General features: G+C 35.2%; 1 protein-coding gene across 1 annotated transcript in view; it reads left to right on the top strand.

Annotated features, from left to right (window-relative positions):
* Positions 1-4,118: 4,118 nt before the first annotated feature.
* The window catches only part of LOC115209115 (intraflagellar transport protein 122 homolog), a 35,328-nt gene continuing 23,058 nt past the window's right edge, over positions 4,119-16,388 (top strand). The window contains exons 1-3 of the mRNA XM_029777244.2: positions 4,119-4,240; positions 8,059-8,190; positions 15,674-15,750. Of these exons, the coding sequence (XP_029633104.1) occupies positions 4,141-4,240; positions 8,059-8,190; positions 15,674-15,750 (309 nt within the window). The 5' untranslated portion in view covers positions 4,119-4,140. The remainder of the gene's footprint in view (positions 4,241-8,058; positions 8,191-15,673; positions 15,751-16,388) is intronic.

The following is a 16,388-nucleotide window of genomic DNA, read 5'->3' on the forward strand; positions in this document are numbered from 1 at the left end:
TGAATAGAAAACCTACATTGGGAAATAGGCAAAAAATTGAAAAGAGCAAAATTAAAGTCCCCTTGTAATTACATCTAATTGTTAACGGTACACAATGTGAGGATGGACTGCTGAAGGAATTTAAAGGCTGGTGGTTGACCTGTTAGAAGTAACAGCAATATATCTTGCATATCACACTCTATGTTCTTAAAAAACAGAAAGTATAGGGTTGTCCGGAAAGTTTGTGCCGATTTATAGTAGCTTACCTTTCCACTTATTTTAGAACATGGTTGCGTCCATAAAATTGGATTTGACTACACCTCCATTTAGAGCACAGATTATAGGAACATAAACCTTCTTCGTGGAAGAAGGTTTATGTTCCTATAACCTGTGTTAATTCTGTAACCCTTTAAAATGGAAGATAAGAAAGTTCATTTTTGGTACTTGATGCTTTGGGAGCCAGACAACAAAATTGCTGCAGCTTGGCTTGGATGTGTTACCCCACCCTCCATATTCCCCAGATATTGCTCCTTCGGATTTACACTTATTCAGGTATCGTGCAGAATAGTCTTAATGGTAAAAATTACAATTCCTTGGATGACGTAAAAAGATACCTTGATTAATTCTTTGCCATGAAATCACCCTAATTCTGAAAGAGGGTATTTTCAAGTTAAAGGAAAGATGGAGATGCATTGTGCAACAAAATGGTTCATATTTGGTTGATTAAAAATGAAATGGCAAGTATTTAGTGACCTCTTTCTTTCCTTTAAAAATCAGCATGAACTTTCCGGACAACCCAATATTTCATAGGTGCAGGTGTGCCTATAGATTGAAGCATGGGTGTGTGGTTAAGAAGGTTACATTGTAGCCACATAGTTTGGGGTTCAGTCGCACTGCATGGTACCTTGAGCAAGTGTCTTTTACTGTAGCAGTGGGCTGACCAAAGCATTTTGCATGGATTGTGTAGAGCAGAAACTGAAAAAAGCCTTTTGTGTATGTGATTGTGTGTGTGTGTGTGTGTGTGTGTGGTGTGTGTGTGTGTGTGTGTGTACACATGCAGACACACATACTCAATCACACACCCTGAGATTCTTTCAGTTGGTGTGTGTGTGTGTGTGTGTTTGTCATGACATTGTGTAATAGCTGTAAATGAGTGTCACTGTCATACAAGCAGTGTCATTCATTTCTAATCATCTGAATAAACATGTCTGGTCATGGGGAAATATTGATTGCCTTGCTTGGAAATAGATAAGGGTTGGTGGCAGGAAGGGTATCCAACCATGGAAACTTTGCCTCAACAAATTCCATCTGACCCATACTAGCACAGAAAAGTGGATCTTAATGGATGATGGTTATGACGTGAATAGTTTCAAATTGTGGCACAAGGCCAGCAATTCTTGTGGGCAGAGCAATTCAATACCATCAGTCTCAATACACATATACACATATATAATATATATGTGTAGGTATATGTATATATAAATGTATGAATATGATATACGTAAATATATATATATATATATTATATATATCTATATATATATATATGGATATGTGTGTATATATATATATATGGATTATCTTCATCATCATTGTTTAACATCCACTTTTCATGCTAGCATGCGTTGGATGATGTAACTGAGGTCTGGCGTACCAGATGGCTGCACCAAACTCCAATCTGATCTGGCAGAGTTTCTACAGCTAGATGCCCTTCCTAACACCAACCACTCCGAGAGTGTAGTGGGTGCTTTTATGTGCCACCGACACGAGGGCCAGTCAGGTGGTACTGGCAACGGCCATACTCAAATGGTGCTTTTTATGTGCCACTTGCACGGGAGCCAGTCCAGCGGCACTGGCAACGACCTCGCTCGAATGCTTTTGTCACATACCACCAGCACAAGTGCTAGTAAGGTGATGCAGGTAACAATCATGCTCGAATGGTGTTTTCAACGTGCCATCAGCACAAAGGCCAGCTTCTTGCTCTGGCAACGATCATGCTTGTATGGTACACTTAGTGCGCCACTCGCATGGATGCCAGTCATTGAATTTGATTTGGATTTTGATTTCACTTGCCTGAACAGGTCTTTGCAAGCAGAGTTTAGTGTCCAATGAAGGAAAGGCATGCATTAGTGGGCTGGTTACACCCCTGGCATAGGCCATAAGGTTATGGTCTCACTTGTGCTTGCCGACACTATTTATATATAATGGGTAAATTCATTTTATTGATTTTGGAGGGAAGAAGGGCAAAGTTGGCCCTGCTGAAATTTGGACTCAGAGTCTAAAGAGCTAGAAATATTACCTTAAAAAATATATTATTTAACACTCTAACGATTCTACCAACTAACCACCATGGAAAACTATTCCCATCAAAACAAATATATTCCTCAGAATACAGCCATTTTATACTCTAACTCCTGTGTCAGAGTAATCTCTGTATTATCTGATAGTACAAAATGTTCTGTTATTGTGATATTGTTAGTATAACTGTTAAAAACATCAACTGAATTCTTTAACATTTGTTGTCATTGTAAATTTCTTCCAAGTAATTTCTTTTGTCAAGAGTAGACAGTAAGCCTCCGATGCTTTTTGCATCCTGATCCAGTGTAAGTTAATTTTGCGATTCAATTTTTCTCTGACTGGTGAAATTATAGTAGTAACATATATTTATTCAACTCATTTAGATGTAAAAAAAAATAAGGAATTCTATACCTTATTGTGTATGTGTGTGTATATATATATATATATACTCATCTCTCTCTCTCTCTCTCTCTCTATATATATAATATATATATATTATATATATATAATATATACTCATCTCTCTCCTCCATCTCTCTCTCTTCTCTCTTCCTCTCTCTATATATATATATATTATATATATATATATACATATATATATATATGTTATATATATCTATATATGTACGTACATACATACATACATATACATACATACACATACATACATACATACATACATACATACATACATACATACATACATACATATGGGTAATAACAATTGGCTGAAAAAATGTAAGAACTATGATTTAAAAATGATTATTCTGCCTATATTCTGTTTTCTTTAAGCTATGTGTATATATATATATATATATATATATATGTGTATACATAAAACATACATGCATACATACATAGAGCTGTTTTAGAAACAGCTGTAAGGAGCTTTATGCATTCTTAATCCCTTATTTACTCTAACTGCTCAGCAATTGTGTTTGAATTGTAAATTTCATGCTCTAAACTGATGTCACATCTTTTTCTTGTTCAGCCTTTATTCCTACACACACACACACACACACACACATATATATATTGTGTTGCTTGTCCTGTTTTCCATCTGTGTTTTTTGCTGTTTGAAAAAATAGTTCATATTCCATCTACTATCTTTTGTTGTACGCATTTCATGACGTCCTGTGCCCACAAATGCATATATATACATATAGATGTAAGTATGTACATATATGTATGTATTCATATATTTATATATATTATTTATATTATATATTATAGATATATATATATATATATATAATATATATATATATATATATATATATATATAATTATATATATATATTATTTATATTTATTATATGATATATATATATATATATATATATATATATACCAATTAAGGACTGAACACGAAAAGTGGACAGTCAACATGCTAGATATAGACGTCAAATCGCCATTCACCACAAAAGATTATGTTCTCAGATCAAACTGTTGAGTTTGATCTGAGAACATAATCTTTTGTGGTGAATGGCGATTTGACGTCTATATCTAGCATGTTGACTGTCCACTTTCGTGTCAGTCCTTAATGGTATATATAAATATTTTGATCTTCGATTCTTTTTTAATATGCTAGACCACTGGTCTTAATTGATAAATATCAATTTCTATAACTACCCTTATTAATTTATATATATAATATATATATATATAATGAACTGTTCCATGATGGTAAGATCAACAAGAAAAGTACTCCATCTAGTGAGAAATAAATACTATTTAATAGACTATACATGTTTCTATGTGCTACTAATAGTTTCTTGTGCCAAGATCATGCCAAACAAAGTTTCATAACATGTCTAATATATATATATATAAAACTCTTGTTATTTGTAGGATTTGCAGCCAATGTGTTATCGCTGTTCAACCACAAACCCAATATTAAACCCGAAAGGAAACCAGTGTGTAAATTGCCAACAACCCTTTGTTCATTCATTTATCAACTTTGGTAAGTGGTTTTTTTTTTCTTCTTTTTTTTCTCATTTCTGTCATCTCTGAAAAAATATAATCCTCATCATCATCATCATCATCATCATTTAGCTTCCGTGTTTCCATGCTTGAATGAGTCAGATGGAATATGCTGACACAGATTCCCTATAGTTGGCTGACCTGTGTGTTGCTGACCCTGTGTTTCTGAATAAGTTTGTTCCATGTCTTCTTGAGTCTATCCCTTCCACATGTACCCTCCACAATTAGAGCTTGGCACTTCTTTATGCAGCTGTCCTCATATATGTTGGTTTTCGTGCCAATGGCATGTAAGCAACACCATCCGATTGTGGTCGATGCTAGCTCCTCTGACCTCTTGTGCCGGTGGCACACAAAAAGCACCCATTATACTCTCAGAGTGGTTGGCATTAGGAAGGGCATCCAGCTGCGGAAACACTGCCAGATCAGATTGGGGCCTGCTGCAGCCTCCTGGCTTCCTAGACCCCAGTCAAACCGTCCATCCCATGCCTGCATGGAAAACGAACTTTAAACCATGATGATGATGACGATGATGAAGTGGAGACAAACTTTAATTCAATTCAAATCCAAGTTGGTACAGAACCAATATACATTCTACAAATTGTTTCTGAGTCTAATTCATTCCAAAGACAAAGACGAAAAACCCTCCGTGAAATACAAATTAGATTCCTCATCAGGAATTACAATTTGTTATGAATGATTACAATCAAGAAAAATATACAAAGACCTTTTGTAGCCCAGACGTGAACAAATAAAATATATACATACACACACACACTTACATAAAGGAGTGTGTGCTTTTGTGTCTGTGTTTGTCCCCTACCACTGCTTGGCAACGAGCGTTGGTTTGTTCATGTCCCTGTGACTTAGCTATTCAGCATATGTAACAGCATATGTAACATAAATATATGAATACATACATATATGTACATACTTACATCTATATGTATATATATGCATTTGTGGGCACAGGACGTCATGAAATGCGTACAACAAAAAATAGTAGATGGAATATGAACTATTTTTTCAAACAGCAAAAAACACAAATGGAAAACAGGACAAGCAACACAATATATTTATATATATATGGTAGAATATATATATGGTAGAATATGGTAGAATATTAAATACCTGGTTTTAAATAATTTTACTGGAGTCACTTCATTCGACTGTAAATCTTTTCTTTGTTTCTCATGACTGAAACAGATAAAAGATAAAATAATATTAGTTGTTTTTCATCACTGGTCAGGTTGATGTACTTAGCATTACGTGGGGAATATCCATTTGGCTGCTCTAAAATGCAATAAATTCACATATACAAAAAATATCAATTGATATCAGAAAAAATACACATATATATTTAATAAGGTGTCTACATTTCTTTTTATATTAGTCTTAATTTTTATGCTATTTCATGTTTTTATCCAAAGTCCATGTTTACAATCAATATAGAGAAACATATTCTTTGAACAATCCTAGTTTCACTATAGATTAATTAATTAATATTGTGGTTTCATCTTCTGAACATTAGTACCATAATTACTTTTCCTAAAATTATGGTTCAATTAATTCCTGTCAAAGTTTCAGAGCTGACTGTCTTGTTTAGTTTTAATAAATCTGTTTAAACTGGCCAGTTCACATATTTATGTTATATTATAAATACATGAAATGAATTTACACACACGCACACACACACACACACACACACACACACACACACACACACACACACACCACACACACATACACACACACACTATATATATATATATATATATAATGTGTATATATATTCCAAATTTTGGAAGTTCAGAACAAGAGGTAAGTTGATTACATCGACCCCAGTGTTCAACTGGTACTTATTTTATCGACCCTGAAAGGGATGAAAGGCAAAGCAGTCCTGGGCAGAATTTGAACTCAGGACATAGCGGCAGACGAAATACCTATTTCTTTACTACCCACAAGGGGCTAAACACAGAGGGGACAAACAAGGACAGACAAACGGATTAAGCCGAATATATCGACCGCAGTGCGTAACTGGTACTTAATTTATTGACCCCGAAAGGATGAAAGGTGAAGTCAACCATGCCGGAATTTGAACTCAGAACGTAACGGCAGATGAAATACTATTAAGCATTTTGCCTGGCATGCTAATGATTCTGCCAGCTTGTCACCTTATATATATATATATACATAATGTATTAATATATATACTTACCTATATATATATATATATATAATGTATTAATATATACTTACCTTTATATATATACCTATATACCTTTTAATTTAAAACTTTTACTAATAACTTACCTTCCTGAATACCTTCAGTGCCAAAATCTTCTTTCAACCACATTAGAGATTCGTTAATGCCACTATTATTACTTCCGCTTTCCGAGGTCATTAAGAAGCTCACGCTGGAAACTCATAAATTAATCTTTAACCGACTGATAATTTTTTTTCTCCATATTTTGATCATAATAGCAAATATTAAAACTTCACCTCCCATGTTTCAAAAAAGAAAAACCAATATATATATATATATATATATATATCAAATGAAAAATAAAAGAATATAATAATAATAATAATAATAATAATAATAATAATAGTAATAGTAATAATAATAATAATAATAATAATAATAATAATGATAATAATAATAATAATTATAATAATAAATTCTTAGTAAGATCTATAATAATATGAGAATCTATTACACTTGATTATCAAGTTCCATCTGCCTGATTTCCTCCAGAGAATGTTCAGTCCAGCCAAATTTGGTCTATTTGATCTTCAAATACTCCAGAGATGCTGATAAAATGCTGTAATTTCAATAGTCCAGTAAGCTTTTAAAGTCACTCTCTTATTATTATTATTATTATTATTATTATTATTATTATTATTATTATTATTATTGTTGTTGTTGTTGTTGTTGTTGTTGTTATACTACTACTACTACCATTATTATCATTATTATTATTATTATTTATTATTATTATTATTATCATTATTATTTCTACTACTACCATTATTATTATTATTATTATCATTATTATTTCTACTACTACCATTATTATTATTATCATTATTATTATTATTATTATTATTATTATTATTATTATTATTATTATCATTATTATTTCTACTACTACCATTATTATTATTATTATTATCATTATTATTATTATTATTATTATTATTATTATTATTATCATTATTATTTCTACTACTACCATTATTATTATTATTATCATTATTATTATTATTATTATTATTATTATCATTATTATTTCTACTACTACCATTATTATTATTATTATTATCATTATCATTATTATTATTATTATTATTATTATTATTATTATTATTATCATTATTATTTCTACTACTACCATTATTATTATTATTATTATCATTATTATTATTATTATTATTATATTATTATTATTATTATTATTATTATTATTATTATTATGCATAGTCTCCAAATCTTTTCAAACAGTTTTGGGTTCAAAGTACGTTGTTATTTGTATTATTATTATTATTTTTCTGCCATGCAATGATTTAATCAACAGTTGATTATTAATTTCTGCCTTTTTTTTTCTCTTTTTCTTTCTTCTTTTTTCCCCACTTTTTCTTTTTTTTTCTTTGCTTTCTTTCTAAGCTTTTAACATCAAACAAATTGTTTGTTCTTTTTTTGTTTTGTTTCTTTTCTGCCTCATTTTATTTTTTATTTTTTTCGATAATATATATATATATTTTTTCTCCTCTTTTTCCATTTCTCTATTTCTACTGCAGAAGTTTTGCCTTTGGTCGAATTCATGATTGAAGAGGATATTTCTGATGAAGAGGCTGTACAGATTTTGAATCATGCAATCCCCTTAAAGAAGTCTGAACCTGTAGATAAATGGAAAGCTTCTCTTGAAGGCAGTATCCTTTTAGTCTGCTCTCATTTTAACACTGAGTGTTGATTTACAATATTGAAAACATATTAATTACCTCCCTTCTTTCTTTTTATATTGGCATTAAGCATGAATGAAAGAAGATGGCCTAGTGGTTAGGGTGTTGCATTTGTGATTGCAAGACAGTGGTTTCAATTCCTGGACCAGGTAGTGCATAGTGTTTTTGCACCAAACTCTTCATTTCATGTTGCATCAGTCCACCCAGTCCTAGATGAGTAACTCTGTGACAGTTTGCCGTTTTGTTCAGGGAGGAATGTTGGGATCTCAGTCATTAATACATCAGGGAGACCATGTAACTGCCCCTATGAGTCCTAAGACCCGAGACAGTAGTGTCCAAAGGTTGATGATGATTATGCAGAAAAAACGTGTAGTCTATTGAATTTACCAACATCGCCTTACTGGCACCTCTGCTGGTGGCATGTGTAAAAAGATTTGAGCGCGGTCATTGCCAGTACTGCTTGACTGGCCCTCGTGCCGGTGGCATGTAAAAAGCACCCACTACACTCTCAGAGTGGCTGGCGTTAGGAAGGGCATCCAGCTGTAAAAACTCTGCTAGATCAAAATTGGAGCCTGGTGCAGCCATCTGGTTCGCCAGCCCTCAGTGAAAATCGTCCAACCCATGCTAGGATGGAAAGCGGACGTTAAACGATGATGATGATCATGATGATGATGTTACAAACCCCTATTTTTCTTTATCCAACTATTTTAAAAATAAAGTCAAGGAGTGGCTGTGTGGTAAGTAACTTGCTTACCAACCACATGGTTCTGGGTTCATTCCCACTGCGTAGGACCTTGGGCAAGTGTCTTCTACTATAGCCTCGGGCCGATCAAAGTCTTGCGAGTGGATTTGGTAGATGGAAACTGAAAGAAGATCGACGTATATATGTATATATATATGTATGTGTGTGTATATGTTTGTGTGTCAAACAAACATATACACACACACATACATATATATATATATGGCATGTAAAAAGCACCATCCGACCGTGGCTGTTGCCAGCTTCGTCTGGTCCCCGTGCCGGTGGCACGTAAAAAGCACCATCCGATCATGGCCGTTTGCCAGCCTCGTCTGGCACCTGTGCCAGTGGCACGTAAAAAGCACCCACTACACTCACGGAGTGGTTGGCGTTAGGAAGGGCATCCAGCTGTAGAAACACTGCAAGATCAGGCTGGGCCTGGTGCAGACTTCTGGCTTCCCAGACCCCAGTTGAACCGTCCAACCCATGCTAGCATGGAAAGCGGACGTTAAACGATGATGATGATGATGATGATGATGATATATATATACATATATACAACAGGCTTCTTTCATCTACCAAATCCACTCACAAGGCTTTGGTTGGCCTGAGGCTGTACTAGAAGACACTTGCCCAAGGTGCCACACAGTGGGACTGAGCCTGGAACCATGTGGCTCATATGCAAGCTGGTGGTGCTGAAAAGTTCCTGGCTTTAACCCTTTATTGTTCAAACCAACCTTATCCGGCTCAAATATTTCAGTTATTTTATGTTCAAACTGGCAAGATTCAGCTTTTTACACCTACCCTAGAATGCCATTCAATAAAACTAAACAAACACACTGTTGAAATCTCAAAACTATAAGATCATCATCATCGTTTAACGTCCGTTCTCCATGCTAGCATGGGTTAGACGGTTCGACCGGGGATCTGGGAAGCTAGAAGGCTGCACCAGGCTCCAGTCTTATCTGGCAATGTTTCTACAGCTGGATGCCCTTCCTAACGCCCACCACTCCGTGAGTGTTTGTGCATTATTTACATTATTTACATTTGACGAATATTTGTCCTAATCTTGTTTGTTGTTAACACAACGTTTCCTCTTCTCTTAAATATAGAACTGTATAAGATAATGTTTGATTAATTAAAAATGATCAGAATAAATAAGCATTACATTTTGCAGAGTAAGCTGAATGCTAAAGGGTTAAGAGTATCATGAATTACCTGGCTAGAAGCCCAACCTTCCAAGCTCCTTCACAAGACTTAGAAAACCTGAAGGACCACTGCAGTGTGTTAATCTGAGAGGGGAATTTGTTGTTTGTTCCTTTCCGAGCCATGCCTGGCTCATAAGGGCTGGTTTCCTGGTTTCCTTGGCGTAAAGGTTCCCCACCTGGACAGGACACCGGTCTGTTGCAGGTGAGCTGCAAGATGCAGGAGGAAAGAGTGAGAGAAAGTAGTGGTGCAAGAGTTAGCAGAAGTTCACCATTACCTTCTGCTGGAGCCGCGTGGACCTTAGGTGTTTCGCTCATAAACACACACATCGCCTGTTCTGAGATTCGAACCCGCGATCCCTTGCTCTAACCACTAGGCTGCGTGCCTCCATAAATATATTGAATAAAATCATAATCAACTGATTCTCCTTTTACTCAAAGTGAGGAACTTCTCAGTCACCCCCTCATATTTATTTTTGGGATGTCTGTGTATATATGACAGGCTTCTTTCATTTTCTGTCTCCACATCCACCCACAAAACTTTGATCAGCCTAGTGAATCATAAAAAAATACCTTTCTGAGGTGCTTTGCAGTGGGACTGAACCTGGAAATATGTAGTGGAAGCAAACGTCTCACCTCACAGCCACATCTATGCTCTATTGTTTATTGAATTTTGTTTCATTGGAAACAGTCAGAGAATTCTTTTCTTTACTGCAGAATAATTTCTCCACGAAACACACACTGACTTCATTATCTGTGTTTGACATATAACAATAAGCAATGAGCCGAAAGTACCCCTTATCTTGGCCATTAAGCATTTAGAGGACAGCAAGTTGTTTTCTCCTTAACTACTTGCTTGCATCTAACAACAATCGTACCAGATATATAAGTGGATCCTGGCAGATGGATATCATTTCTGATAGAATACAATAACATTCTAATTGAGTTATCACATTCATTGAAGCAGCTCTTTACCATTCTCGTTTCTTTGTTGGATTTTTAGAAAAAATCTCTTTCATTATGTTGTATTGTTCTTACTTTTGTTTCGAAAGGATATAAGCTTGCGTATACATCAGCGTGGTGGGTTTTGTTTCCTGTATTATGATTTTTTTTCTTCTTGTTTCTCTCTAAATATTTGTATCCTACCAATTAATAATGATGTACTTAAGGAGTTTGATGCAATGTTCTTGAAGGAACTGTTAACAGCACTTGATGTAGATTCAAGCTAATGGGAAGTCTTATATTCGGATTTCATTCCTAATTTGCAAAGTGCCTTAATGCATCGCTGTCCTGTTGTGTGCACTCCTAATATGTACGTACACACAAAGCATGCACACATGTATACCCACAGATGTTCACACATGCATATATGTATTGCACACACTGCACACAGTCAAACATATTTGCATTCACATATGCATTGCACACAGATACATACATGCACATACAAACATGAGCACACACAAATACATCTATACATACTCACACACTTGCACTCACATATGCATTGCACTGCATACATATATGCACACTCAGAGATAGACATGCATACACATACATACACACCTGCACACACAAATACACATATGCACTGCACATACATATGAACACATGACGCACACACAGACATATACACATACATACATAAACACATGCACATAGATACACATGCATCACTGCACTGTGCACACATATATGCACACACGGAGATAGACATGCACACACATACATACACAAGTGCACACACACAAATACACACACACATATATATACACATACATACACAAACACATGCACATAGATACACATGCATCACAAATATACTCACACACACACACACATGTGCACACACGTATCTAAGTATGCTCCTGGGTTGTTTTAATGAAGTCTTTTATAAGAGAAACTGTTCTTTCATACTTAGAAATTTCAGCTTTAATTTGTTTACATTACCATTATCATTATCATTATTATTATTATTATTATCATTATCATTATTATTATTATTATTATTATTATTATCATTATTATTACCATTATCTAAACTCTAGTAAACTTTCATTTAAAATGCAGTGAAATTACACAAAACACAAAAAAATCATTGGTCGACTTCAGTATTTGTCTTCTTTTCAAAAATCTTTTCAGTAAAATTGTCATAGGGTGTAAAGCCCTGAAACTACTGAGCATCTTCATGGATTTTCTTACCATTTTTTTTTCTGTTCAACTACATTGTCTTAGTATCAGTAAATTTTGAAAATAATGGAGAATCTAGTAGAATAACTCTGCCATTATTAAAGTTGGTGTTCTGGAGCAGAAATTAGCATGAAATTTTGATAATGGATGCAGGTGTGACTGTGTGGTAAGAAGCTTGCTTCTCAACCATATGGTTCTGGGTTCAGTCCCACTGCATGGTACCTTCGGCAAGTGACTTCTACTATAACTTTGGATAAAACCAAAGCCTTGTGAGTGGATTTGGTAGATGGAAATTGAAAGGAGCTCATCACATATATATATATATATACTAGCAGTATCGCCCGGCGTTGCTTGGGTTTGTTTCGACCCTTTAGGATTGGAATTTTTGAAAAGTAAAAACTTTGCATTATGTAGCTTGTTATTCTCTTTAAGTGATCATTTTTCTGGTTGAAATACACCGAAAAATGGTGAACAGCAGTCAAAAAATCGTAAAAAATAGGGATTTTCATAGAAAAAAAATCACCTTTTTGATTAAAATAATTTTTGGTGTTAACATGGTCTGATTTGGATTTTTTTCTTCTGCTGAAGGAAGAGCAAGCCTTCTTCTATCATACTCTCAATTTTTGTCAACTTGTGCTGCAGGGTCTCGGAGGAAGATAGTGTTAGTTGAAGGTTATCAAACCTGCCATACACAGACAACTTCAGCTTTATATCATCATCATCGTCTAATGTCCGCTTTCCATGCTAGCATGGGTTGGATGGTTTAACTGGGGTCTAGGAAGCCCGAAGGCTGTACCAGGCCAGTCAGATCTGGCAGTGTTTCTACAGCTGGATGCCCTTCTTAACGCCAACCACTCCGTGAGTGTAGTGGGTGCTTTTTATGTGCCACCAACACAGGTGCCAGACGAGGCTGGCGAATGGTCACGCTCGGATGGTGTTTTTTACATGCCACCAGCACGGAGGCCAGTCGATGCGGTGATGGCTACGGCCACGTTTGTATGTTTCTCTTATGTGCCACCGGCACTGGTACCACAAACTACAAATTCCATTGATGTGGATCGATTTCGATTTGATTTGATTCTTCGATTTTGATATATATATGTGTGTGTGTGTGTGTGTGTGTGTGTGTGTGTGTGTGTGTGTATGTATGTATGTATTTTGAAAATAATGTCCATTACCAACTCTATCACTACCAGCATTATAATTGTCATTAGCAACACTATCACTATCATAACCAACATTATCACCACTATAACCAGACTATCACTACCATTACCAACACTATTACAGTCATTATCTATATTACCACCAACACTACCTCCAAAACTATCACCCCCTCCCACCACCACTATAATCCCCACCACTGCCACCATGTTATTGCATTTGATGTCAAACATGTATTATTGATAATGAAGTTTTTCTGCGAAATTAACCGCTGTTAGCACAAAATTGAATAAAAAGGGGGAAGTTAAAGCCAGCTGCTGTAATTTATGTTCTTAGAAGTTAGGGATGTCATAGAGTTAGAAGCTGAAATAAACCACATTGTTTTACCTGACTCTTAACTGGCAGCCAACAAACATTATTTGATTAATAATGTGATGCTTCAACTTTGCATTTTCCCCCTATAATCATTGCATGGCTTGCTTGCTGGCTTTCTCTGTGTTTGCCTCAATACATGGCTGTTTTGTGTGCATGTATTTATGCTTGTGTAAATGTTTATGGGCAAGCAGCAGTGTGCTTCACTCTGTTGATGTGTTTCTTAGTAGAAATGGCTGAACACTGGAAGAAATGGCTAAGAAGAATATTTCGTTTCAGTACTCACAAATAGATGAAGTTTTCAAGTTCAAATTCTGCCTAGGTTTACAGCAGTGTTTCCCAAACATTTTTAGGCTGCCGACCCCTTGATATCCTGACCACATTCCTAGCACTCCTACCCCAACTAACCATCACAAACATAGACCCCTTTCTGAAGCAAATTCAAAGCAACTGTATTTCACAAATAAAACTTAACCTAATGGACACATTATTTTATTGTTTTTACATGAATCACTACCCCTTTAGCACTCCACTTTTTACATGAATCGCTACCCCAACATCACCCCACTTTTCCTCAACACCCCCTTGAAACTTTGGGAACCACTGGTTTACAGCATAAGTGGTTATTTGACTGGAAACTATGGCTGCTGTTTATAGTTCCTTACAGAGTAAGACAGAGAGAGAGAGAGAGAGAGAGAGAGGCATTGAGATGACAGAGAGGGTGAATATTCTCTTTAAGGGGAAAGAACCACATCAGGATTTATATTTTATTTTTGTTTTTGTTCCTTTTTTTCCTTATCTTAAGAGGTCTTTTCCCTATTATTGAAAGAATATGTTTCCACATTTCAATAAAATCCACTTATTGCATATGGCACTATTTTACAATATTTTACAATATTTTACAATATTTTAAATCATTTTTGGTGTCTCATATTTGCCAGTGTAAGAAACTCTGTCTTTTCCGGTTAATCACAATGCCACAAGAATTTGAACCTCATTGTTTTAAGGTCCACTTTTTCATGCATGGCTTGAATTCTGATATTCTTCTAAAACATGTTAGGTCGTAGTGGTGGTGGGGGAATTGCCTTGCTTGAAAGCAGGTGATGTTTGGTGACAGGAAGGCCGTCTGACCATGGAAAGTCTGCTTCAATAAACTCTGTCTGACACATACAAGCATGGAAAAGTAGACGTTAAAACACTGATGATGATGATGATGATGATGATGATGATGATGATGATGATGGGGATGAGGATGGTGGTGGTGGCGATGACTGTCATCATTACGGTGGGGGTGGGGGGTGATCTTTAGATTATCCTCTTGAGATGACGGGATGCTAAAATGACCACCGGTTGTGTATTGGCTTGAATTAATTCTACTGCATCATGTTATGTATGTGACGTCGTGCCATACTGGCATCATCATCATCGTTATCCTCCTCCTCATCATCATCTTCATCATCATCATCCTCATCATCATCATCTTCATCATCATCATTATCATCATCATCATCATCATTATCCTTCTGCTCTTCCTCCCCCTCCTCATCATCATAATCATCATCTTCATCATCATCATCTTCATCCTCCTCATCCTCCTCCTCCTCATCATCATCTTCATCATCATCATCCTCCTCCTCCTCCTCCTCCTCCTCCTCCTCCTCCTCATCTTGATTGTCTCTAACCACACTGCTATTTATCAGAATTCCTCGTCACAGCTGTTGCTGTCAGCTTAAATTCTGTGCTGAGTTCAATCCAGATTCTTCCTTATCAGTCGTACCAGATTCAGAAAGATTAGTTTTCAATGACACGGATGAAGAAGGCCAAGATCCATTTATTGGAAGATTACTAAGCATTGAGGTAAATTGATTTCATAGCTTTTATCCTGTTTATTTTTTTGTCTCCTTCATCCTGTTTTAGTTAATTTTTTTAATTTGTTTGTTAAACCTCCCCCTCTCCCTCTTTGGATGTGTATGTATTTCTGCCATGTTTTCTCAGCGTCAACCTACTTTACCCTGTTTTTTGTTCTTTTACTTCATCTTTGTGTGTGTGTGTTTTTTTTTTTATTTTTAAATTATATATGAAGTGTTCCATATTTTTCTAATGGCGGTGCCCCAGCATGGCCACAGCTAATTAGCTGAAACTGGAAAAATCAAAATCAAAATCATATATATATATATATATATATATTTATAAATGAGGGTGAAAAATTGATATTAGTTTAATTTAACACCGAGTGGTTTAGCACAAAAAACTACGGAGAAAATACAAATTTATACATAAATTATTAGAGAGTTACAACTATGTGGATAACTCTAGTGCTAAAAATAGCTCCGATAGTATAGCCACAGAAAAAGATGTTTCCAATTAGAAATAACATACATTTAACGGAAGGAAAGTGAAATATAACAAATAAATATACTATCTGTGGCTATACTATCGGAGCTATTTTTAGCACTAGAGTTATCCACATAGTTATATATATATATATATGTGTG

This window comes from Octopus sinensis, linkage group LG3 (genome assembly GCF_006345805.1).
Source record: "Octopus sinensis linkage group LG3, ASM634580v1, whole genome shotgun sequence".
Taxonomy (NCBI): Eukaryota; Metazoa; Mollusca; class Cephalopoda; order Octopoda; family Octopodidae; genus Octopus; species Octopus sinensis.